This window comes from Oncorhynchus keta, chromosome 35, assembly GCF_023373465.1.
Source record: "Oncorhynchus keta strain PuntledgeMale-10-30-2019 chromosome 35, Oket_V2, whole genome shotgun sequence".
NCBI classification, from domain to species: Eukaryota; Metazoa; Chordata; class Actinopteri; order Salmoniformes; family Salmonidae; genus Oncorhynchus; species Oncorhynchus keta.
Genome location: NC_068455.1, coordinates 72,332,780 through 72,357,509, shown reverse-complemented (window position 1 = coordinate 72,357,509; position 24,730 = coordinate 72,332,780). Strand labels below are relative to the sequence as shown.

Sequence of the window (24,730 nt, the reverse complement as noted above, 5' to 3'; positions counted from 1 at the left end):
TCTACTTCTCCCTCTCATCTTCTTCTCCTCCTTTCTACTTCTCCCTCTCATCTTCTTCTCCTCCTTTCTACTTCTCCCTCTCATCTTCTTCTCTTCTCCTCCTTTCTACTTCTCCCTCTCATCTTCTTCTTCTCCTCCTTTCTCATCTTCTCTCCTTTCTTCTCCCTCTCATCTTCTTCTCCTCCTTTTCTTCTCTCCTCCTTTCTACTTCTCCCTCTCATCTTCTTCTTCTCCTCCTTTCTACTTCTCCCTCTCATCTTCTTCTCCTCCTTTCTACTTCTCCCTCTCATCTTCTTCTTCTCCTTTCTACTTCTCCCTCTCATCTTCTTCTTCTCCTTTCTACTTCTCCCTCTCATCTTCTTCTCCTTTCTACTTCTCCCTCTCATCTTCTTCTCCTCCTTTCTACTTCTCCCTCTCATCTTCTTCTCCTTTCTACTTCTTCTCCTCTCATCTTCTTCTCCTCCTTTCTACTTCTCCCTCTCATCTTCTTCTTCTCCTTTCTACTTCTCCCTCTCATCTTCTTCTTCTCCTTTCTACTTCTCCCTCTCATCTTCTTCTCCTCCTTTCTACTTCTCCCTCTCATCTTCTTCTCCTCCTTTCTACTTCTCCCTCTCATCTTCTTCTTCTCCTTTCTACTTCTCCCTCTCATCTTCTTCTTCCTTCCTTTCTACTTCTCCCTCTCATCTTCTTCTCCTCCTTTCTACTTCTCCCTCTCATCTTCTTCTCCTCCTTTCTACTTCTCCCTCTCATCTTCTTCTCCTCCTTTCTACTTCTCCCTCTCATCTTCTTCTTCTCCTCCTTTCTCATCTTCTTCTTCTTCTTCCTCCTTTCTACTTCTCCCTCTCATCTTCTTCTTCTCCTTTCTACTTCTCCCTCTCATCTTCTTCTCCTCCTTTCTACTTCTCCCTCTCATCTTCTTCTCTTTCTCCTTTCTACTTCTCCCTCTCATCTTCATCTTCTTCTTCTCCTTTCTACTTCTCCCTCTCATCTTCTTCTCCTCTACTTTCTCATCTTCTCCCTCTTTCATCTTCTTCTCCTCCTTTCTATCTTCTCCCTCTCATCTTCTTCTCCTCCTTTCTACTTCTCCCTCTCATCTTCTTCTTCTCCTTTCTACTTCTCCCTCTCATCTTCTTTCCTCCTTTCTACTTCTCCCTCTCATCTTCTTCTCCTCCTTTCTACTTCTCCCTCTCATCTTCTTCTCCTCCTTTCTACTTCTCCCTCTCATCTTCTTCTCATCTCCTTTCTACTACTTCTCCCTTCTCCCTCTCATCTTCTCATCTTCTCCTTTCTACTTCTCCCTCTCATCTTCTTCTCCTTTCTACTTCTCCCTCTCATCTTCTTCTCTCCTTTCTACTTCTCCCTCTCATCTTCTTCTTCTCCTTTCTACTTCTCCCTCTCATCTTCTTCTCCTCCTTTCTACTTCTCCCTCTCATCTTCTTCTCCTTTCTACTTCTCCCTCTCATCTTCTTCTTCTCCTTTCTACTTCTCCCTCTCTTCTTCTTCTCTTTCTCCTCCTCTCATCTTCTACTTCTCCCTCTCATCTTCTTCTTCTCCTTTCTACTTCTCCCTCTCATCTTCTTCTTCTCCTTTCTACTTCTCCCTCTCATCTTCTTCTTCTCCTTTCTACTTTCTCCCTCTCATCTTGACTTCTCCTCCTTTCTACTTCTCCCTCTCATCTTCTTCTTTCTCCTTCTACTTCTCCCTCTCATCTTCTTCTCCTCCTTTCTACTTCTCCCTCTCATCTTCTTCTCCTCCTTTCTACTTCTCCCTCTCATCTTCTTCTCCTCCTTTCTACTTCTCCCTCTCATCTTCTCCTCCTTTCTACTTCTCCCTCTCATCTTCTTCTTCTCCTTTCTACTTCTCCCTCTCATTTTCTTCTCCTCCTTTCTACTTCTCCCTCTCATCTCATTGTCCTCCCTCCATCTAAATCCAGCTCTATCCACTCTATCTCTGTATCTAGTTTACTGCATGTTAAATGGTTAACATCTCCTCTCCCCTCCTGTCTGTTCCTCCTGGGTTTCCTCTCCCCCCCCCCCTCCTCTCCATTCTCCTCTTTTTATTTTGTATTTAACCAGGTAGGCTAGTTGAGTTCTCATTTACACCTGTGACCTGGCCAAGATAAAGCAAAGCAGTGCAACACAAACAACAACACAGACTTACACATGGAATAAACAAACTTTAGGTCAAAAATACATACATATATACATTGTGAGCAAATGAGGTAGGATAAGGGAGGCAAGGCAATAAATAGGCCATAGTGGCGAAATAATTACAATTTAGCAATTAAACACTGGTGTGATAGATGTGCAGGAGATGAATGTGAAAGTAGAGATGCTGGGGTGCAAAGGAGCAAAAAAATAACAGTATGGGGGATGAGGTAGTAGTTGTCTGGGCTATTTACAGATGGGCTACGTAAGTAATCTATCCTTCTCTTCCCTCCATCTAAATCCCAAACTCTGTCGACCTTTATACTGTAGCTAGTTTACTCTTGTGTTAACTGTTTATGGTGGGTTCCTGCAGGTTACGGGGGTCCTCCAGGCCCCCCAGGCCCACCGGGGCCCAGTACGGCCCAGGGAGACAGGGGTGACGCAGGGCTACCTGGCTTCCCCGGCACCCCTGGGAGACGTGGAGACCCTGGAGGTCCCGGTGGCCCAGGAAGGGAAGGCAGCCCTGGGTTCAATGGTACGGGGAGGACTCTTGTTTGTTGACCACTCAATGTAATATCAGCCAGAATGTGACGTTGATTTGACGCCTGGATTCAAAGGTACAGAGATGATTATGTTGATCTGAAACGTGTACAGTTTGCTGGAGGGGCACGTCGGTCGACCACTCAATCAATCAATTATCAACCAGAATCGGATGTTGATCTGAGGTCTTTGCCCAGGGGTTGGTGTAGCAAACCATGTCTGATGTTGTTGTTGTGTTGCCTAGGAGAGAGAGGTGACTCTGGGTACAGTGGAGTGTCAGGAACCAAAGGCTACCCTGGAGATCCAGGTTATTACGGAGGGAAAGGACCCAAAGGAAGGAAAGGTAAGAGACGTATCCTTTTACCATTGACCTGAACACGTAACACTGGTCTTTGTCAATTTGATCAATTATGTTATAGAAGATTTATCTGGAGTCTCATCTCTCTCTCATCTCTCTCCCTCTTTCTCTATCGCTCTCACCTCTCATCTGTCTCTCTCTCTCATCTCTCTCTCTTCCACCTCCTCCTATCTCTCACTCTCTTCATCCCTCCATCTCCATCTCTCTCTCATCTCTCTCCCTCTTTCTCTATCGCTCTCACCTCTCATCTGTCTCTCTCTCTCATCTCTCTCTCTTCCACCTCCTCCTATCTCTCACTCACTTCATCCCTCCATCTCCATCTCTCTCTCATCTCTCTCCCTCTTTCTCTATCGCTCTCACCTCTCATCTGTCTCTCTCTATCATCTCTCTCTCTTCCACCTCCTCCTATCTCTCACTCTCTTCATCCCTCCATCTCCATCTCTCTCTCATCTCTCTCCCTCTTTCTCTATCGCTCTCACCTCTCTTCTGTCTCTCTCTCTCATCTCTCTCTCTTCCACCTCCTCCTATCTCTCACTCTCTTCATCCCTCCATCTCCATCTCTCTCTCATCTCTCTCCCTCTTTCTCTATCGCTCTCACCTCTCATCTGTCTCTCTCTCTCATCTCTCTCTCTCTTCCACCTCCTCCTATCTCTCACTCTCTTCATCCCTCCATCTCCATCTCTCTCTCATCTCTCTCCCTCTTTCTCTATCGCTCTCACCTCTCATCTGTCTCTCTCTCTCATCTCTCTCTCTCTTCCACCTCCTCCTATCTCTCACTCTCTTCATCCCTCCATCTCCATCTCTCATCTCTCTCCCTCTTTTCATCTCCATCTCTCTCACCTCTCATCTGTCTCTCTCTCTCATCTCTCTCTCTTCCACCTCCTCCTATCTCTCACTCTCTTCATCCCTCCATCTCCATCTCTCTCTTCTCACCTCCCTCTTTCTCTATCTCTCACCTCTCATCTGTCCATCTCCATCTCTCTCTCTTCCACCTCCTCCTATCTCTCACTCTCTTCATCCCTCCATCTCCATCTCTCTCTCATCTCTCTCCCTCTTTCTCTATCGCTCTCACCTCTCATCTGTCTCTCTCTCATCTCTCTCTCTTCCACCTCCTCCTATCTCTCTCTCTCTTCATCCCTCCATCTCCATCTCTCTCTCTTCCACCTCCTCCTATCTCTCACTCTCTTCATCCCTCCATCTCCATCTCTCTGATCATGTGTGCGTTTGCTTCCTCCACACACATCTCTCTCGCTACCCCCCGCCCCTCCCCCTACACTTTTGTCTCCCATCCTCCCTCATCCTCTCTCCCTCTAGGTTCTTCTGGTCGTAAGGGGCCCCCAGGTATAACTTTACCCCCCTCGAACTTCCAGACTCCCTATGGAGACTTGGGAGGCCCTGGGCTCAACGGAGCTCCAGGGGCCATGGGAGAACCAGGCAATCCCGGCATTCCAGGCAGAGGGGGTGAGTAACCTACTAGGAACAGCCTGGCCAACTAGGCAGAGGTCGTGAGTAGAGTAACCTACTAGGAACAGCCTGGCCAACTAGGCAGAGGTCGTGAGTAGAGTAACCTACTAGGAACAGCCTGGCCAACTAGGCAGAGGGGGTGAGTAGAGTAACCTACTAGGAACAGCCTGGCCGACTAGGCAGAGGGGGTGAGTAGAGTAACCTACTAGGAACAGCCTGGCCGACTAGGCAGAGGGGGTGAGTAGAGTAACCTACTAGGAACAGCCTGGCCGACTAGGCAGAGGTCGTGAGTAGAGTAACCTACTAGGAACAGCCTGGCCGACTAGGCAGAGGGGGTGAGTAGAGTAGCCTACTAGGAACAGCCTGGCCGACTAGGCAGAGGGGGTGAGTAGAGTAACCTACTAGGAACAGCCTGGCCGACTAGGCAGAGGGGTGAGTAGAGTAACCTACTAGGAACAGCCTGGCCGACTAGGCAGAGGGGGAGAGGTGAGTAGAGTAACCTACTAGGAACAGCCTGGCCGACTAGGCAGAGGGGTGAGTAGAGTAACCTACTAGGAACAGCCTGGCCGACTAGGCAGAGGGGTGAGTAGAGTAACCTACTAGGAACAGCCTGGCCAACTAGGCAGAGGGGGTGAGTAGAGTAACCTACTAGGAACAGCCTGGCCGACTAGGCAGAGGTCGTGAGTAGAGTAACCTACTAGGAACACTAGGAACAGCCTGGCCGACTAGGCAGAGGGGTGAGTAGAGTAACCTACTAGGAACAGCCTGGCCGACTAGGCAGAGGGGGTGAGTAGAGTAACCTACTAGGAACAGCCTGGCCGACTAGGCAGAGGGTGTGAGTAGAGTAACCTACTAGGAACAGCCTGGCCGACTAGGCAGAGGGGGTGAGTAGAGTAACCTACTAGGAACAGCCTGGCCAACTAGGCAGAGGTCGTGAGTAGAGTAACCTACTAGGAACAGCCTGGCCGACTAGGCAGAGGGGGTGAGTAGAGTAACCTACTAGGAACAGCCTGGCCGACTAGGCAGAGGGGGTGAGTAGAGTAACCTACTAGGAACAGCCTGGCCGACTAGGCAGAGGGGGTGAGTAGAGTAACCTACTAGGAACAGCCTGGCCGACTAGGCAGAGGTGAGTAGAGTAACCTACTAGGAACAGCCTGGCCGACTAGGCAGAGGGGTGAGTAGAGTAACCTACTAGGAACAGCCTGGCCGACTAGGCAGAGGGGTGAGTAGAGTAACCTACTAGGAACAGCCTGGCCTAGGAACACTAGGCAGAGGGGGTGAGTAGAGTAGCCTACTAGGAACAGCCTGGCCGACTAGGCAGAGGGGGTGAGTAGAGTAACCTACTAGGAACAGCCTGGCCAACTAGGCAGAGGGGGTGAGTAGAGTAACCTACTAGGAACAGCCTGGCCGACTAGGCAGAGGGGGTGAGTAGAGTAACCTACTAGGAACAGCCTGGCCGACTAGGCAGAGGGTGAGTAGAGTAACCTACTAGGAACAGCCTGGCCGACTAGGCAGAGGGGGTGAGTAGAGTAACCTACTAGGAACAGCCTGGCCAACTAGGCAGAGGGGGTGAGTAGAGTAACCTACTAGGAACAGCCTGGCCGACTAGGCAGAGGGGGTGAGTAGAGTAACCTACTAGGAACAGCCTGGCCGACTAGGCAGAGGTCGTGAGTAGAGTAGCCTACTAGGAACAGCCTGGCCGACTAGGCAGAGGGGTATAATAGTAATATAGCCTACTAGGCAGAGGTAGAATTTAGCAGACGTAGGCCGACTAGGCAGAGTCAGTAGGTAGCCTACTAGGAACAGCCTGGCCGACAGAGGGCCTGGCCGACTAGGGTGGTCTCTAGGAACAGCCCCACTAGGCCTGGCATTACAAGCAGCCATGCTCTACCAAATGAACAGACCCTACTAGGAACAGCCTGGCCAACTAGGCAGAGGGGGTGAGTAGAGTAACCTACTAGGAACAGCCTGGCCAACTAGGCAGAGGGGGTGAGTAGAGTAACCTACTAGGAACAGCCTGGCCGACTAGGCAGAGGTCGTGAGTAGAGTAGCCTACTAGGAACAGCCTGGCCGACTAGGCAGAGGGGGTGAGTAGAGTAACCTACTAGGAACAGCCTGGCCGACTAGGCAGAGGGGTGAGTAGAGTAACCTACTAGGAACAGCCTGGCCGACTAGGCAGAGGGGGTGAGTAGAGTAACCTACTAGGAACAGCCTGGCCGACTAGGCAGAGGGGGTGAGTAGAGTAACCTACTAGGAACAGCCTGGCCGACTAGGCAGAGGGGTGAGTAGAGTAACCTACTAGGAACAGCCTGGCCAACTAGGCAGAGGGGTGAGTAGAGTAACCTACTAGGAACAGCCTGGCCGACTAGGCAGAGGGGTGAGTAGAGTAGCCTACTAGGAACAGCCTGGCCGACTAGGCAGAGGGGGTGAGTAGAGTAACCTACTAGGAACAGCCTGGCCGACTAGGCAGAGGGGTGAGTAGAGTAACCTACTAGGAACAGCCTGGCCGACTAGGCAGAGGGGGTGAGTAGAGTAACCTACTAGGAACAGCCTGGCCGACTAGGCAGAGGGGGTGAGTAGAGAACAGCCTACTAGGAACAGCCTGGCCGACTAGGCAGAGGGGGTGAGTAGAGTAACCTACTAGGAACAGCCTGGCCGACTAGGCAGAGGGGGTGAGTAGAGTAACCTACTAGGAACAGCCTGGCCGACTAGGCAGAGGGGGTGAGTAGAGTAGCCTACTAGGAACAGCCTGGCCGACTAGGCAGAGGGGGTGAGTAGAGTAACCTACTAGGAACAGCCTGGCCGACTAGGCAGAGGTCGTGAGTAGAGTAGCCTACTAGGAACAGCCTGGCCGACTAGGCAGAGGGGGTGAGTAGAGTAACCTACTAGGAACAGCCTGGCCGACTAGGCAGAGGTCGTGAGTAGAGTAGCCTACTAGGAACAGCCTGGCCGACTAGGCAGAGGGGGTGAGTAGAGTAACCTACTAGGAACAGCCTGGCCGACTAGGCAGAGGTCGTGAGTAGAGTAGCCTACTAGGAACAGCCTGGCCGACTAGGCAGAGGGGGTGAGTAGAGTAACCTACTAGGAACAGCCTGGCCGACTAGGCAGAGGTCGTGAGTAGAGTAGCCTACTAGGAACAGCCTGGCCGACTAGGCAGAGGGGTGAGTAGAGTAACCTACTAGGAACAGCCTGGCCGACTAGGCAGAGGTCGTGAGTAGAGTAGCCTACTAGGAACAGCCTGGCCGACTAGGCAGAGGGGGTGAGTAGAGTAGATAACTACTAGGAACAGCCTAACCTACTAGGAACAGCCTGGCCGACTAGGCAGAGGGGTGAGTAGAGTAACCTACTAGGAACAGCCTGGCCGACTAGGCAGAGGGGGTGAGTAGAGTAACCTACTAGGAACAGCCTGGCCGACTAGGCAGAGGGGGTGAGTAGAGTAACCTACTAGGAACAGCCTGGCCGACTAGGCTAGAGTAACCTACTAGGAACAGCCTGGCCGACTAGGCAGAGGGGGTGAGTAGAGTAACCTACTAGGAACAGCCTGGCCAACTAGGCAGAGGGGTGAGTAGAGTAACCTACTAGGAACAGCCTGGCCGACTAGGCAGAGGGGGTGAGTAGAGTAACCTACTAGGAACAGCCTGGCCGACTAGGCAGAGGGGTGAGTAGAGTAACCTACTAGGAACAGCCTGGCCGACTAGGCAGAGGGGGTGAGTAGAGTAACCTACTAGGAACAGCCTGGCCAACTAGGCAGAGGGGGTGAGTAGAGTAACCTACTAGGAACAGCCTGGCCGACTAGGCAGAGGGGTGAGTAGAGTAACCTACTAGGAACAGCCTGGCCGACTAGGCAGAGGGGTGAGTAGAGTAACCTACTAGGAACAGCCTGGCCGACTAGGCAGAGGGGGTGAGTAGAGTAACCTACTAGGAACAGCCTGGCCGACTAGGCAGAGGTCGTGAGTAGAGGCCTACTAGGAACAGCCTGGCCAACTAGGCAGAGGGGTGAGTAGAGTAGCCTACTAGGAACAGCCTGGCCGACTAGGCAGAGGGGGTGAGTAGAGTAGCCTACTAGGAACAGCCTGGCCGACTAGGCAGAGGGTGAGTAGAGTAACCTACTAGGAACAGCCTGGGACTAGGCAGAGGGGTGAGTAGGCAGAGCCTGGCCGACTAGGCAGGTAGAGTAGAGTAACCTACTAGGAACAGCCTGGCCGACTAGGCAGAGGGGGTGAGTAGAGTAACCTACTAGGAACAGCCTGGCCGACTAGGCAGAGGTTGTGAGTAGAGTAACCTACTAGGAACAGCCTGGCCGACTAGGCAGAGGGGGTGAGTAGAGTAAGCCTACTAGGAACAGCCTGGCCAACTAGGCAGAGGTCGTGAGTAGAGTAACCTACTAGGAACAGACTAGGCAGAGGGGTGAGTAGAGTAACCTACTAGGAACAGCCTGGCCGACTAGGCAGAGGGGTGAGTAGAGTAACCTACTAGGAACAGCCTGGCCGACTAGGCAGAGGTCGTGAGTAGAGTAACCTACTAGGAACAGCCTGGCCGACTAGGCAGAGGTCGTGAGTAGAGTAACCTACTAGGAACAGCCTGGCCGACTAGGCAGAGGGGGTGAGTAGAGTAACCTACTAGGAACAGCCTGGCCGACTAGGCAGAGGGGTGAGTAGAGTAACCTACTAGGAACAGCCTGGCCGACTAGGCAGAGGGAACAGCCTGGCCGACTAGGCAGAGTAGAGTAACCTACTAGGAACAGCCTGGCCGACTAGGCAGAGGTCGTGAGTAGAGTAACCTACTAGGAACAGCCTGGCCGACTAGGCAGAGGTAGAGTAACGTGAGTAGAGTAACCTACTAGGAACAGCCTGGCCGACTAGGCAGAGGGGGTGAGTAGAGTAACCTACTAGGAACAGCCTGGCCGACTAGGCAGAGGGGGTAGAGTAACCTACTAGAACAGCCTGGCCGAACAGAGGTAGGAACAGCCTGGCCGACTAGGCAGAGGGGTGAGTAGAGTAACCTACTAGGAACAGCCTGGCCGACTAGGCAGAGGGGTGAGTAGAGTAACCTACTAGGAACAGCCTGGCCGACTAGGCAGAGGGGGTGAGTAGAGTAACCTACTAGGAACAGCCTGGCCGACTAGGCAGAGGGGGTGAGTAGAGTAACCTACTAGGAACAGCCTGGCCTGGACTAGGCAGAGGGGTGAGTAGAGTAACCTACTAGGAACAGCCTGGCCAACTAGGCAGAGGGGTGAGTAGAGTAACCTACTAGGAACAGCCTGGCCGACTAGGCAGAGGGGGTGAGTAGAGTAACCTACTAGGAACAGCCTGGCCGACTAGGCAGAGGGGGTGAGTAGAGCAACCTACTAGGAACAGGAACAGCCTGGCCTGGACTAGGCAGAGGTCGTGAGTAGAGTAACCTACTAGGAACAGCCTGGCCGACTAGGCAGAGGGGTGAGTAGAGTAACCTACTAGGAACAGCCTGGCCGACTAGGCAGAGGGGTGAGTAGAGTAACCTACTAGGAACAGCCTGGCCGACTAGGCAGAGGGGTGAGTAGAGTAACCTACTAGGAACAGCCTGGCCGACTAGGCAGAGGGGGTGAGTAGAGTAACCTACTAGGAACAGCCTGGCCGACTAGGCAGAGGGGTGAGTAGAGTAACCTACTAGGAACAGCCTGGCCGACTAGGCAGAGGGGGTGAGTAGAGTAACCTACTAGGAACAGCCTGGCCGACTAGGCAGAGGGGGTGAGTAGAGTAACCTACTAGGAACAGCCTGGCCGACTAGGCAGAGGGGTGAGTAGAGTAACCTACTAGGAACAGCCTGGCCGACTAGGCAGAGGGGGTGAGTAGAGTAACCTACTAGGAACAGCCTGGCCAACTAGGCAGAGGTAGAGTGAGTAGAGTAACCTACTAGGAACAGCCTGGCCAACTAGGCAGAGGTAGGCAGAGGGGGTGAGTAGAGTAACCTACTAGGAACAGCCTGGCCAACTAGGCAGAGGGGGTGAGTAGAGCAACCTACTAGGAACAGCCTGGCCGACTAGGCAGAGGGGTGAGTAGAGTAACCTACTAGGAACAGCCTGGCCGACTAGGCAGAGGGGGTGAGTAGAGTAACCTACTAGGAACAGCCTGGCCGACTAGGCAGAGGGGTGAGTAGAGTAACCTACTAGGAACAGCCTGGCCGACTAGGCAGAGGGGTGAGTAGAGTAACCTACTAGGAACAGCCTGGCCAACTAGGCAGAGGGTGAGTAGAGTAACCTGGCCGACTAGGCAGAGGAACAGCCTGAACAGCCGACTAGGCAGAGGGGGTGAGTAGAGTAACCTACTAGGAACAGCCTGGCCGACTAGGCAGAGGGGTGAGTAGAGTAGCCTACTAGGAACAGCCTGGCCGACTAGGCAGAGGGGTGAGTAGAGTAACCTACTAGGAACAGCCTGGCCGACTAGGCAGAGGGGTGAGTAGAGTAACCTACTAGGAACAGCCTGGCCGACTAGGCAGAGGGGGTGAGTAGAGTAACCTACTAGGAACAGCCTGGCCGACTAGGCAGAGGGGTGAGTAGAGTAGCCTACTAGGAACAGCCTGGCCGACTAGGCAGAGGGGGTGAGTAGAGTAACCTACTAGGAACAGCCTGGCCAACTAGGCAGAGGTCGTGAGTAGAGTAACCTACTAGGAACAGCCTGGCCGACTAGGCAGAGGGGGTGAGTAGAGTAGCCTACTAGGAACAGCCTGGCCAACTAGGCAGAGGGGGTGAGTAGAGTAACCTACTAGGAACAGCCTGGCCGACTAGGCAGAGGTCGTGAGTAGAGTAACCTACTAGGAACAGCCTGGCCAACTAGGCAGAGGTCGTGAGTAGAGTAACCTACTAGGAACAGCCTGGCCAACTAGGCAGAGGTCGTGAGTAGAGTAGCCTACTAGGAACAGCCTGGCCAACTAGGCAGAGGTCGTGAGTAGAGTAACCTACTAGGAACAGCCTGGACGACTAGGCAGAGGGGGTGAGTAGAGTAGAGTAAGCCTACGACTAGGAGGCAGGGGGTGAGTAGAGTAACCTACTAGGAACAGCCTGGCCGACTAGGCAGAGGGGGTGAGTAGAGTAGCCTACTAGGAACAGCCTGGCCGACTAGGCAGAGGGGGGTGAGTAGAGTAGCCTACTAGAACAGCCTGGCCGACTAGGCAGAGGTCGTGAGTAGAGTAACCTAAGGAACAGCCTGGCCGACTAGGCAGAGGGGGTGAGTAGAGTAACCTACTAGGAACAGCCTGGCCAACTAGGCAGAGGGGGTGAGTAGAGTAACCTACTAGGAACAGCCTGGCCGACTAGGCAGAGGGGGTGAGTAGAGTAACCTACTAGGAACAGCCTGGCCGACTAGGCAGAGGGGGTGAGTAGAGCCAGAGGGGGTGAGTAGAGCAACCTACTAGGAACAGCCTGGCCGACTAGGCAGAGGTCGTGAGTAGAGTAGCCTACTAGGAACAGCCTGGCCGACTAGGCAGAGGTCGTGAGTAGAGTAGCCTACTAGGAACAGCTAGGCTGGCTAGGAACAGCCTGGACGACTAGGCAGAGGGGTGAGTAGAGTAGCCTACTAGGAACAGCCTGGCCGACTAGGCAGAGGGGGTGAGTAGAGTAACCTACTAGGAACAGCCTGGCCGACTAGGCAGAGGGGGTGAGTAGAGTAACCTACTAGGAACAGCCTGGCCGACTAGGCAGAGGGGGTGAGTAGAGTAGCCTACTAGGAACAGCCTGGCCGACTAGGCAGAGGGGGTGAGTAGAGTAGCCTACTAGGAACAGCCTGGCCGACTAGGCAGAGGTCGTGAGTAGAGTAGCCTACTAGGAACAGCCTGGCCAACTAGGCAGAGGGGGTGAGTAGAGTAACCTACTAGGAACAGCCTGACTAGGCCTGGCCGACTAGGCAGAGGGGTGAGTAGAGTAACCTACTAGGAACAGCCTGGCCGACTAGGCAGAGCCTACTAGGAACAGCCTGGCCGACTAGGCAGAGGGTGAGTAGAGTAAGCCTACTAGGAACAGCCTGGCCGACTAGGCAGAGGGGGTGAGTAGAGTAACCTACTAGGAACAGCCTGGCCGACTAGGCAGAGGGGTGAGTAGAGTAGCCTACTAGGAACAGCCTGGCCGACTAGGCAGAGGGGTGAGCAGAGTAACCTACTAGGAACAGCCTGGCCGACTAGGCAGAGGGGGTGAGTAGAGTAACCTACTAGGAACAGCCTGGCCGACTAGGCAGAGGTCGTGAGTAGAGTAACCTACTAGGAACAGCCTGGCCGACTAGGCAGAGGGGGTGAGTAGAGTAACCTACTAGGAACAGCCTGGCCAACTAGGCAGAGGTCGTGAGTAGAGTAACCTACTAGGAACAGCCTGGCCGACTAGGCAGAGGGGGTGAGTAGAGTAACCTACTAGGAACAGCCTGGCCGACTAGGCAGAGGGGGTGAGTAGAGTAACCTACTAGGAACAGCCTGGCCGACTAGGCAGAGGGGTGAGTAGAGTAACCTACTAGGAACAGCCTGGCCGACTAGGCAGAGGTCGTGAGTAGAGTAACCTACTAGGAACAGCCTGGCCGACTAGGCAGAGGGGGTGAGTAGAGTAACCTACTAGGAACAGCCTGGCCAACTAGGCAGAGGGGGTGAGTAGAGTAACCTACTAGGAACAGCCTGGCCAACTAGGCAGAGGGGGTGAGTAGAGTAACCTACTAGGAACAGCCTGGCCAACTAGGCAGAGGGGGTGAGTAGAGTAACCTACTAGGAACAGCCTGGCCGACTAGGCAGAGGGGGTGAGTAGAGTAACCTACTAGGAACAGCCTGGCCGACTAGGCAGAGGGGGTGAGTAGAGTAACCTACTAGGAACAGCCTGGCCAACTAGGCAGAGGGGGTGAGTAGAGTAACCTACTAGGAACAGCCTGGCCGACTAGGCAGAGGGGTGAGTAGAGTAACCTACTAGGAACAGCCTGGCCGACTAGGCAGAGGGGTGAGTAGAGTAGCCTACTAGGAACAGCCTGGCCGACTAGGCAGAGGGGGTGAGTAGAGTAACCTACTAGGAACAGCCTGGCCGACTAGGCAGAGGGGTGAGTAGAGTAACCTACTAGGAACAGCCTGGCCAACTAGGCAGAGGGGGTGAGTAGAGTAACCTACTAGGAACAGCCTGGCCGACTAGGCAGAGGGGGTGAGTAGAGTAACCTACTAGGAACAGCCTGGCCGACTAGGCAGAGGGGGTGAGTAGAGTAACCTACTAGGAACAGCCTGGCCGACTAGGCAGAGGGGGTGAGTAGAGTAACCTACTAGGAACAGCCTGGCCGACTGGCAGAGGGGGTGAGTAGAGTAACCTACTAGGAACAGCCTGGCCGACTGGCAGAGGGGGTGAGTAGAGTAACCTACTAGGAACAGCCTGGCCGACTAGGCAGAGGGGGTGAGTAGAGTAACCTACTAGGAACAGCCTGGCCGACTAGGCAGAGGGGGTGAGTAGAGTAGCCTACTAGGAACAGCCTGGCCGACTAGGCAGAGGGGGTGAGTAGAGTAACCTACTAGGAACAGCCTGGCCAACTAGGCAGAGGGGGTGAGTAGAGTAACCTACTAGGAACAGCCTGGCCGACCAGGCAGAGGGGGTGAGTAGAGTAACCTACTAGGAACAGCCTGGCCGACTAGGCAGAGGGGGTGAGTAGAGTAGCCTACTAGGAACAGCCTGGCCGACTAGGCAGAGGGGGTGAGTAGAGTAGCCTACTAGGAACAGCCTGGCCGACTAGGCAGAGGGGGTGAGTAGAGTAACCTACTAGGAACAGCCTGGCCGACTAGGCAGAGGGGGTGAGTAGAGTAGCCTACTAGGAACAGCCTGGCCAACTAGGCAGAGGGGGTGAGTAGAGTAACCTACTAGGAACAGCCTGGCCGACTAGGCAGAGGGGGTGAGTAGAGTAACCTACTAGGAACAGCCTGGCCAACTAGGCAGAGGTCGTGAGTAGAGTAACCTACTAGGAACAGCCTGGCCGACTAGGCAGAGGGGGTGAGTAGAGTAACCTACTAGGAACAGCCTGGCCAACTAGGCAGAGGGGTGAGTAGAGTAACCTACTAGGAACAGCCTGGCCGACTAGGCAGAGGGGGTGAGTAGAGTAACCTACTAGGAACAGCCTGGCCGACTAGGCAGAGGGGGGTGAGTAGAGTAACCTACTAGGAACAGCCTGGCCGACTAGGCAGAGGGGGTGAGTAGAGTAACCTACTAGGAACAGCCTGGCCGACTAGGCAGAGGGGTGAGTAGAGTAGCCTACTAGGAACAGCCTGGCCGACTAGGCAGAGGGGTGAGTAGAGTAACCTACTAGGAACAGCCTGGCCGACTAGGCAGAGGGGGTGAGTAGAGTAACCTACTAGGAACAGCCTGGCCGACTAGGCAGAGGGGTGAGTAGAGTAACCTACTAGGAACAGCCTGGCCGACTAGGCAGAGGGGTGAGTAGAGTAACCTACTAGGAACAGCCTGGCCGACTAGGCAGAGGGGGTGAGTAGAGTAACCTACTAGGAACAGCCTGGCCGACTAGGCAGAGGGGGTGAGTAGAGTAACCTACTAGGAACAGCCTGGCCGACTAGGCAGAGGGGGTGAGTAGAGTAACCTACTAGGAACAGCCTGGCCGACTAGGCAGAGGCAGGGGTGAGTAGAGTAACCTACTAGGAACAGCCTGGCCGACTAGGCAGAGGGGGGGTAGGTAACCTACTAGGAACAGCCTGGCCGACTAGGCAGAGAGTAACCTAACCTACTAGGAACAGCCTGGCCGACTAGGCAGAGGGGGTGAGTAGAGTAACCTACTAGGAACAGCCTGGCCGACTAGGCAGAGGCGTGAGTAGAGTAACCTACTAGGAACAGCCTGGCCGACTAGGCAGAGGGGGTGAGTAGAGTAGCCTACTAGGAACAGCCTGGCCGACTAGGCAGAGGGGGTGAGTAGAGTAACCTACTAGGAACAGCCTGGCCGACTAGGCAGAGGGGGTGAGTAGAGTAGCCTACTAGGAACAGCCTGGCCGACTAGGCAGAGGGGGTGAGTAGAGTAACCTACTAGGAACAGCCTGGCCGACTAGGCAGAGGGGGTGAGTAGAGTAACCTACTAGGAACAGCCTGGCCGACTAGGCAGAGGGGGTGAGTAGAGTAACCTACTAGGAACAGCCTGGCCGACTAGGCAGAGGGTGAGTAGAGTAACCTACTAGGAACAGCCTGGCCGACTAGGCAGAGGGTGAGTAGAGTAACCTACTAGGAACAGCCTGGCCGACTAGGCAGAGGGGGTGAGTAGAGTAACCTACTAGGAACAGCCTGGGCTAGGCAGACTAGGCAGAACAGGGGTAGGCAGAGGGGGTGAGTAGAGTAACCTACTAGGAACAGCCTGGCCGACTAGGCAGAGGGGGTGAGTAGAGTAACCTACTAGGAACAGCCTGGCCGACTAGGCAGAGGGGTGAGTAGAGTAGCCTACTAGGAACAGCCTGGCCGACTAGGCAGTAGGCAGAGGGGGTGAGAGTAACCTACTAGGAACAGCCTGGCCGACTAGGCAGAGGTCGTGAGTAGAGTAGCCTACTAGGAACAGCCTGGCCGACTAGGCAGAACAGGGGGCAGAGGGGGTAGAGTAACCTACTAGGAACAGCCTGGCCGACTAGGCAGAGGGGGTGAGTAGAGTAACCTACTAGGAACAGCCTGGCCGACTAGGCAGAGGGGGTGAGTAGAGTAACCTACTAGGAACAGCCTGGCCGACTAGGCAGAGGGGGTGAGTAGAGTAACCTACTAGGAACAGCCTGGCCGACTAGGCAGAGGGGGTGAGTAGAGTAACCTACTAGGAACAGCCTGGCCGACTAGGCAGAGGGGGTGAGTAGAGTAACCTACTAGGAACAGCCTGGCCGACTAGGCAGAGGGGGTGAGTAGAGTAGCCTACTAGGAACAGCCTGGCCGACTAGGCAGAGGGGGTGAGTAGAGTAGCCTACTAGGAACAGCCTGGCCGACTAGGCAGAGGGGGTGAGTAGAGTAACCTACTAGGAACAGCCTGGCCGACTAGGCAGAGGGGGTGAGTAGAGTAACCTACTAGGAACAGCCTGGCCGACTAGGCAGAGGGGGTGAGTAGAGTAGCCTACTAGGAACAGCCTGGCCGACTAGGCAGAGGGGGTGAGTAGAGTAACCTACTAGGAACAGCCTGGCCGACTAGGCAGAGGGGTGAGTAGAGTAACCTACTAGGAACAGCCTGGGCTAGGCGACTAGGAACAGGCAGAGAGGGGGTGAGTAGAGTAACCTACTAGGAACAGCCTGGCCGACTAGGCAGAGGGGGTGAGTAGAGTAACCTACTAGGAACAGCCTGGCCGACTAGGCAGAGGGGGTGAGTAGAGTAACCTACTAGGAACAGCCTGGCCGACTAGGCAGAGGGGTGAGTAGAGTAACCTACTAGGAACAGCCTGGCCGACTAGGCAGAGGGGGTGAGTAGAGTAACCTACTAGGCCTGGCCGACTAGGTAACAGAGGTCAGAGGGGGTGAGTAGAGTAACCTACTAGGAACAGCCTGGCCGACTAGGCAGAGGGGGTGAGTAGAGTAGCCTACTAGGAACAGCCTGGCCAACTAGGCAGAGGTGGCCGTGAGTAGAGTAGCCTACTAGGAACAGCCTGGCCAACTAGGCAGAGGGGGTGAGTAGAGTAACCTACTAGGAACAGCCTGGCCGACTAGGCAGAGGGGGTGAGTAGAGTAACCTACTAGGAACAGCCTGGCCGACTAGGCAGAGGGGTGAGTAGAGTAACCTACTAGGAACAGCCTGGCCGACTAGGCAGAGGGGTGAGTAGAGTAACCTACTAGGAACAGCCTGGCCAACTAGGCAGAGCCTGGGTCGTGAGTAGAGTAACCTACTAGGAACAGCCTGGCCGACTAGGCAGAGGGGGTGAGTAGAGTAACCTACTAGGAACAGCCTGGCCAACTAGGCAGAGGGGTGAGTAGAGTAGAGTAGCCTACTAGGAACAGCCTGGCCGACTAGGCAGAGGGGTGAGTAGAGTAGCCTACTAGGAACAGCCTGGCCGACTAGGAACAGGCTAGGAGGGGGGTGAGTAGAGTAACCTACTAGGAACAGCCTGGCCGACTAGGCAGAGGGGGTGAGTAGAGTAGCCTACTAGGAACAGCCTGGCCGACTAGGCAGAGGGGGTGAGTAGAGTAACCTACTAGGAACAGCCTGGCCGACTAGGCAGAGGGGGTGAGTAGAGTAACCTACTAGGAACAGCCTGGCCGACTAGGCAGAGGGGGTGAGTAGAGTAACCTACTAGGAACAGCCTGGCCGACTAGGCAGAGGGGGTGAGTAGAGTAACCTACTAGGAACAGCCTGGCCGACTAGGCAGAGGGGGTGAGTAGAGTAGCCTACTAGGAACAGCCTGGCCAACTAGGCAGAGGGGGTGAGTAGAGTAACCTACTAGGAACAGCCTGGCCGACTGGCAGAGGGGGTGAGTAGAGTAGCCTACTGGACTGGATCAAAGAAAACGTGATCTGTGCCCACCAAAGTTTAGATTGGAATCCACACTGAATTAACACTCGTTTTACTTGCTTCAAAACAGTTGTGATGGATTCAGTCAGTGTGGAGTCTAGGTTAACCAAAGTGACCCTTAGTTACCCCTGATCTAGGTTCAGTTAAACCCTCATCCAATCTTAACCTCAACCAGGTAGGTAGTTAAACCTAATACTGTCCTTGGATCAGTGTTCTAAGTGTATCTTCCACCTTTGTTCCAGGTCCTAAAGGCAGGCCCGGTGTGGTGGGGAAGCTGGGGAGGAACGGAGGGTCAGGTCTGGATGGACCTCTGGGAGACCCTGGTTCTCCTGGATTCCCTGGGCCTTCCGGATCACAAGGTATGCATGCGTGTGTGTGAGTGTGTATGTCTATCAGTGTGTGTGTGTGTGTGTGTGTGTGTGTGTGTGTGTGTGTGTGTGTGTGTGTGTGTGTGTGTGTGTGTGTGTGTGTGTGTGTGTGTGTGTGTGTGTGTGTGTGTGTGTGTGTGTGTGTGTGTGTGTGTGTGTGTTTATCTATACTTGTGGGGACCAGCAGTCAGTAGAGCTGTGTGGGGTAAACCACTGAGGAAGCCAATACAAAATCCATATAACAACCTATGTTGTGATAATTGCGTTGTTTGCTCTATAACCCGATACTCCACTGTGATGTACAATAAGGCAGAGACAACAGTCACACAGTGGAGGAATAAATTCAACTCCACGTACGTTTGTTTCTTCACAAAACCGGAGAGCGACATCTGTCCAGTGAAGTCCACAAAGCCAATATTGCATGTAACAAACAGCTGTATGACCTGCAACACAGTCAAACAAGTGAATGTTTTCAACAGTTGACTTAACAACCACTGATTGAGAACCACAGGGAGTTACTGCAAGTCAGCACAAAGACAACAGGAGCACTGCCTCTGCTATTCCAGCACCATTTCCACTGAAACATGTAAACATCATCAAATCAACAAGGCTATATATGCTTGGTCTGATACACGGAAAACAAAGTTATAGGCCTGCGTGCGCGTGAGAGAAAGAGATGTCGATACATGTAAAGTCTTACAATGCTCTATAACTGCATCATAATGCATTATAGCTGAAGTTACTTAAGAGTTAGCCAACCTTTTAACATGTAGTACTCCTCTCCTCTTCTCTTCCCTCTCTTCTTCCCCCTCCTCTCTCCTTTCCTGTTACCCCTCTCTACTCCCCCCTCCTCTCTCCTTTCCTGTTACCCCTCTCTTCTCCCCCCTCCTCTCTCCTTTCCTGTTACCCCTCTCTTCTCCCCCCTCCTCTCTCCTTTCCTGTTACCCCTCTCTTCTCCCCCCTCCTCTCTCCTTTCCTGTTACCCCTCTCTTCTCCCCCTCCTCTCTCCTTTCCTGTTACCCCTCTCTTCTTCCCCCTCCTCTCTCCTTTCCTGTTACCCCTCTCTTCTTCCCCCTCCTCTCTCCTTTCCTGTTACCCCTCTCTTCTTCCCCCTCCTCTCTCCTTTCCTGTTACCCCTCTCTACTCTCCTTCCTCTCCTCTTCCCCCTCTCTCCTCTCCTCTTCCCCCTCATTCTCCTCTCTTCTCTTATCCTCTCCTTTCTTCTCCTCTCTTCTTCTCTACCCCTCTCCATACCTTTCCCCCCTCTCCTCTCTTCCCCCTCTCCTTTTGTAACTCCTCTTCTCCTCTCCCCTCCTCTCTCCTCTCCTCTTCCCCCTCTCCACCCCTTCTTCTCCCCTCCTTCTTCTCCTCTCTCCCTCAGGTCTGCCTGGTAAGCCTGGTCTGCAGGGTCCCCCTGGCAGTGTGGCCCGCAGCAGGAGTGTTGGTTTCACCCTGGTGAAACACAGTCAGAACAACCAGGTACCCATGTGTCCCCAGGGCATGTCCCGGCTCTGGGAGGGATACAGTCTGCTGTACGTAGAGGGGCAGGAGAAGGCACACAACCAGGACCTCGGTCAGTCACACACACACACACACACACACACACACACACACACACACACACACACACACACACACACACACACACACACTCACACTCACACTCACACACACACACACACAGAGACCTACAAATCTTGCAGAAAGATAATCTTTATATCCCTCCCTCTCAATCTCCCCCTCTCTCCTGTCTCCTCTCTCCTCTCTCCTCTCTCCTCTCTCCTCTCTCCTCTCTCCTCCCCCTCTCTCCTCTCTCCTCCCCCCTCTCTCCTCTCTCCTCCCCCCTCTCTCCTCTCTCCTCTCCCCCAGGTATGGCGGGCTCCTGCCTCCCCCGTTTCAGCACTGTCCCCTTCCTCTACTGCACGCCCAATGAGATCTGTTACTACGCCAGCCGCAACGACAAGTCCTATTGGCTGTCCACCACTGCGCCCATCCCCATGATGCCGGTGGGAGAGGAGGCCATCAGCCAGTACATCAGCAGGTGCTCCGTGTGCGAGGCCATGTCCCAGGCTGTGGCCGTCCACTCCCAGGACCTCACCATCCCCACCTGCCCTGCTGGCTGGAGGTCCCTCTGGATCGGGTACTCCTTCCTCATGGTGAGTGATGTGGGATGAAAGCCAGATTCAATCCACGGTGTGTTGTAGAGCACTTTTGACAGTGCACCTTTCAAAGGCAATATTCCCACATTCTCAGAGATCACATTCATGGTAAACGCTGCAGATCTCAGCTCAATCATAAATGACCTTTAAATATCAAGCACAGTACAGTGTGCCTCGGGTTGAATCCCAGCCAATATTTGTAACTAAAATGTAAAGTTAGTTCACTACTACCCCAGTCTAAACCACCATTGTGAAACTAACACCCAGGACTTGTCTGGGTCTCTCCCTCTCTCTTTCCCCCCCATACAGCACACAGCTGCCGGGGCAGAGGGCGGAGGCCAGTCCCTTGTTTCACCCGGCTCCTGTCTGGAAGACTTCCGTGCAACTCCCTTCATCGAGTGTAACGGGGCTAAGGGCACCTGCCACTTCTTTGCCAACAAGTACAGCTTCTGGCTGACCACGGTGGAGCCTAACCGCGAGTTCAACCCACCTCCGATGGACACGCTGAAGGGAGGCAACCAACTCAGCAGAGTCAGTCGCTGTCAGGTCTGCAGTAAGATCTTGTAGCCGGGAGAAGAGTCGAAGATAGAGAGATAGAGAGAAGAAATGGAAAACACAGAGACTGAAACAACAAAAGAGAGGGTTATGATTACTTCTCAGAAAGAAAAAGAGAGAGGAGGTAAAAAAAATTAAAAAACATTCCCCCTTAAAAAAAAATTATTGACCAGATGACTGACTGAATTTAAGCACCGTCCCCTGCTTCATCCCAGGATCTCACTTGGGGTGTAAAGGTGTCCTGAAGGGCTGACGAGGGCACTTCTGTGGGTTTACGATGCGTGAATATCGATGTTAGAGAGAGGGGGATGGATATAGAACGAGAGAGAGAGAGGGAGGGATGGAGAGATGTGGGGTCTTGGTTTTGATTGCTCTGCACTAGGATATCACTGACAGTGTTGCTAATATGTGTCTTTATGTGGGTGATTTCTCGTTACTATGGCTACGTGGTCTGAAAACATTCACGGCTACCTTGTGCAACTGCAAACCAACCCTTCGGACCACACTGAACCGTTTCCCCTTCCTGGCTACGTCCCAAATGACCCCCTATTCCCTATATCGTACACTACTTATGGCTTGGGCTCCATAGGCCTCTGGTCACAAGTAGTGAACAATACAGGGTTCCATTGGGACAGATCTCTACCATAACAACTACAGTCATAAACCTGAGATACCTGCTATACTGTACATACCTATTTACTGCTAGCCAACCACTTTAACACACACACACCATTGATATCTTTACCAATATGTCTTTTTTTTTTTGTTACCCTACTCCGGGACTCAACTTGACAACAGTTTGGAAAAAGGCACTTTTAAAATATTAGAATGATTGGCATAGATAGTGAGACAACATCATCCAATGACGAATCACAGTATTAGAACAAAAACAATTGGTCATAAGAGACCATGTATGTGAATGTATTGCACTGATGTGAATTCCAATAATGGGTAAGATATAAATGTCAGTCCGTCTGTAACAGTCAGTCCGCAACGTTTGACTTGTCAATCAAACGTGTGCCTTTTCAGTTTAGCTATAGTGACGGACGGTGAAGATTTAGGTTCACCACCACAGAAACAAACCTATCAGCTCCTCGATTTCACTGCTGGCACACACATCAGCAACAACAAACGCACATGATTACTATGGTTATTTCATCTCACTCCACAATGTATGTATCCGCCCACAGTGAGATCCTGATAGTTGTGGAAAGGGGTTGGACTTGTAATGGAAATGTACTGTAACTGCCACAGAGTGGAGAGGATAACACAAGAGCGTTGGGCCAGTAACCGAAACGTTGCTGGTTCGAATCCCCAGCTGATTATGTGACAAATCTGCCGAAGTGCCCTTGAGCAAGGCACTTAACCTTAATTGCTCCTGTAAGTCACTCTGGATGAGAGCGTCTGCTAAATTAGTAAAATGTCAAATTAAAGTTGCTTCATGGCAATTACATTTGCCCAAGACAAACACAAATGTTCGGGGAAACAGATATAGAGCACTGCTACTTTACTTCAACTCTCTCGCTGACTGGAATGGGTGACCAAGCTGATAGTACGATGCACCAAATCATACTTATTTAAAACCGTCATATTCTGCAGGGTTTCACTCAATCACTCTGCTCACCTCGCTAGCCTATCTGCTCACCTCACTAGCCTATCTGCTCACCTCGCTAGCCTATCTGCTCACCTCGCTAGCCTATCTGCTCACCTCACTAGCCTATCTGCTCACCTCACTAGCCTATCTGCTCACCTCGCTATCTGCTCACCTCTACTCTCCATGTTTTGTGACCAAAATGTTTTTTTTTTAAATAAAAACCCACCACCCACCATGCTCAAGCCAAAACATACAAGTACGCAATAACCGCTTGGAAGGCATCCCAAATAAATTGATTTTGTCCCCCCACACCAAACGCGATCACGACACGCAGGTTAAAATATCAAAACAAACGGTGAACTATTTGTTAATTTGAGGACAGGTCAAAAAGCGCTAAACATTTATGGCAATTTAGCTAGCTAGCTTGCAGTTGCTAACTAATTTGTCCTATTTAGCTAGCTTGCAGTTGCTAGCTAATTTGTCCTGGGATATAAACGCTGAATTGTTATTTTACCTGAAATGCACAAGGTCCTCTACTCCACCAATTCATCCACACATAAAACGGTCAACCAAATCGTTTCTAGTCATCTCTCCTCCTTCCAGGGACGGCAGGTAGCCTAGTGGTTGAGCATTGTGCCAGTAACCAAAAAGTTGCTAGATCAAATCCCCGACCTGACAAGATAAAATCTATCGTTCTGCCCCTGAACAAGGCAGTTAACCCACTGTTCCTAGTCCGTCATTGTAAATAAGAATTTGTTCTTAACTGACTTGCCTGGTTAACTACCATTTTTTTATGTTTAAATCCAGGCTTTTTCTTCTTTGGACTTTATATGGCGATTGGTGATACCACGACGACCAACCGAACTAAGTCAATCTTTCAATCACCCACGTGGGTATAAACCAATGAGGAGATGGCTTGTGGGTATCTGCTTCTATAAACCAATGAGGAGATGGCTTGTGGGTATCTGCTTCTATAAACCAATGAGGAGATGGCTTGTGGGTATCTGCTTCTATAAACCAATGAGGAGATGGCTTGTGGGTATCTGCTTCTATAAACCAATGAGGAGATGGCTCGTGGGTATCTGCTTCTATAAACCAATAAGGAGATGGGAGAGGCAATAATTGAATAACATGTATGTGTACATTTATTTTGCAACGCTCGCACACACGGCACAAGTGGTGTAGTCAGCATGTTAGAATGTTTGTTATTGTACAGAAGCTTACTATACATTTTTATCAACGTTAAGGCCTATTGTGTTCTGGTAGTCCCTATCTGCTGTCCTTAGCCTGTTTTGTTAATGGCCACGTTCCAGAGCCGACTACATTAGGTTCCAGAGCCGACTACATTAGGTTCCAGAGCCGACTACATTAGGTTCCAGAGCCGACTACATTAGGTTCCAGAGCCGAATACATTAGTTTCCAGAGCCGACTACATTAGGTTCCAGAGCCGACTACATTAGGTTCCAGAGCCGACTACATTAGGTTCCAGAGCCGACTACATTAGGTTCCAGAGCCGACTACATTACAGACGCCTACCAGATCTCACAACACCTGAATAGGTGATTAACATATCAGCTGATCACATTCTATAATCTAACAATCTGATTGATGCCTTAACTACGTAGTCGATGAGGTGACTCACAACCATTGGTTGGTGGTTGATGAAATGCAACACCTGGAATGTAGGTGGCCTGGAACGTGGCCGTTGTCGCTGAATTTATGTTAAAGGTACTGGGTGTCTTAATCAATTGTAACCACTATGACCACTATGTCTATCACATAGGCCCATCTCTCGTTGGTAGCCCTGAGTACATTATTTGTCCTCATTTGTCATTGTTTTGTCTGTAATCTAGATTATAATTATTTTTACTTCACAGTATGTATCCCCTGTATCAAAAGTGATGTACAAATACATTTTGTGGATGCTGGTCTGTACATTCGATGATAGGAACGGATGTTTTTTTTTTAGGATATGTTTTTATATGGGAATACATACAGTACTATGATTATTTTTGAATTACCCAAAAGGATAAAACACATTTTTATTGTCGCTCTTTTGACACAGTCCTCTGATGGTAAATAAATTCCACCATCTTTAAAAAAAGG

General features: G+C 52.0%; 1 protein-coding gene across 1 annotated transcript in view; it reads left to right on the top strand.

Annotated features, from left to right (window-relative positions):
* Positions 1-24,730, top strand: part of LOC118379494 (collagen alpha-6(IV) chain-like) — a 143,637-nt gene extending 118,907 nt beyond the window's left edge. The window contains exons 34-40 of the mRNA XM_052497667.1: positions 2,521-2,682; positions 2,932-3,030; positions 4,360-4,506; positions 18,191-18,307; positions 19,698-19,889; positions 20,186-20,472; positions 20,785-24,730. Coding sequence (XP_052353627.1) covers positions 2,521-2,682; positions 2,932-3,030; positions 4,360-4,506; positions 18,191-18,307; positions 19,698-19,889; positions 20,186-20,472; positions 20,785-21,042 — 1,262 coding nt within the window. The 3' untranslated portion in view covers positions 21,043-24,730. The remainder of the gene's footprint in view (positions 1-2,520; positions 2,683-2,931; positions 3,031-4,359; positions 4,507-18,190; positions 18,308-19,697; positions 19,890-20,185; positions 20,473-20,784) is intronic.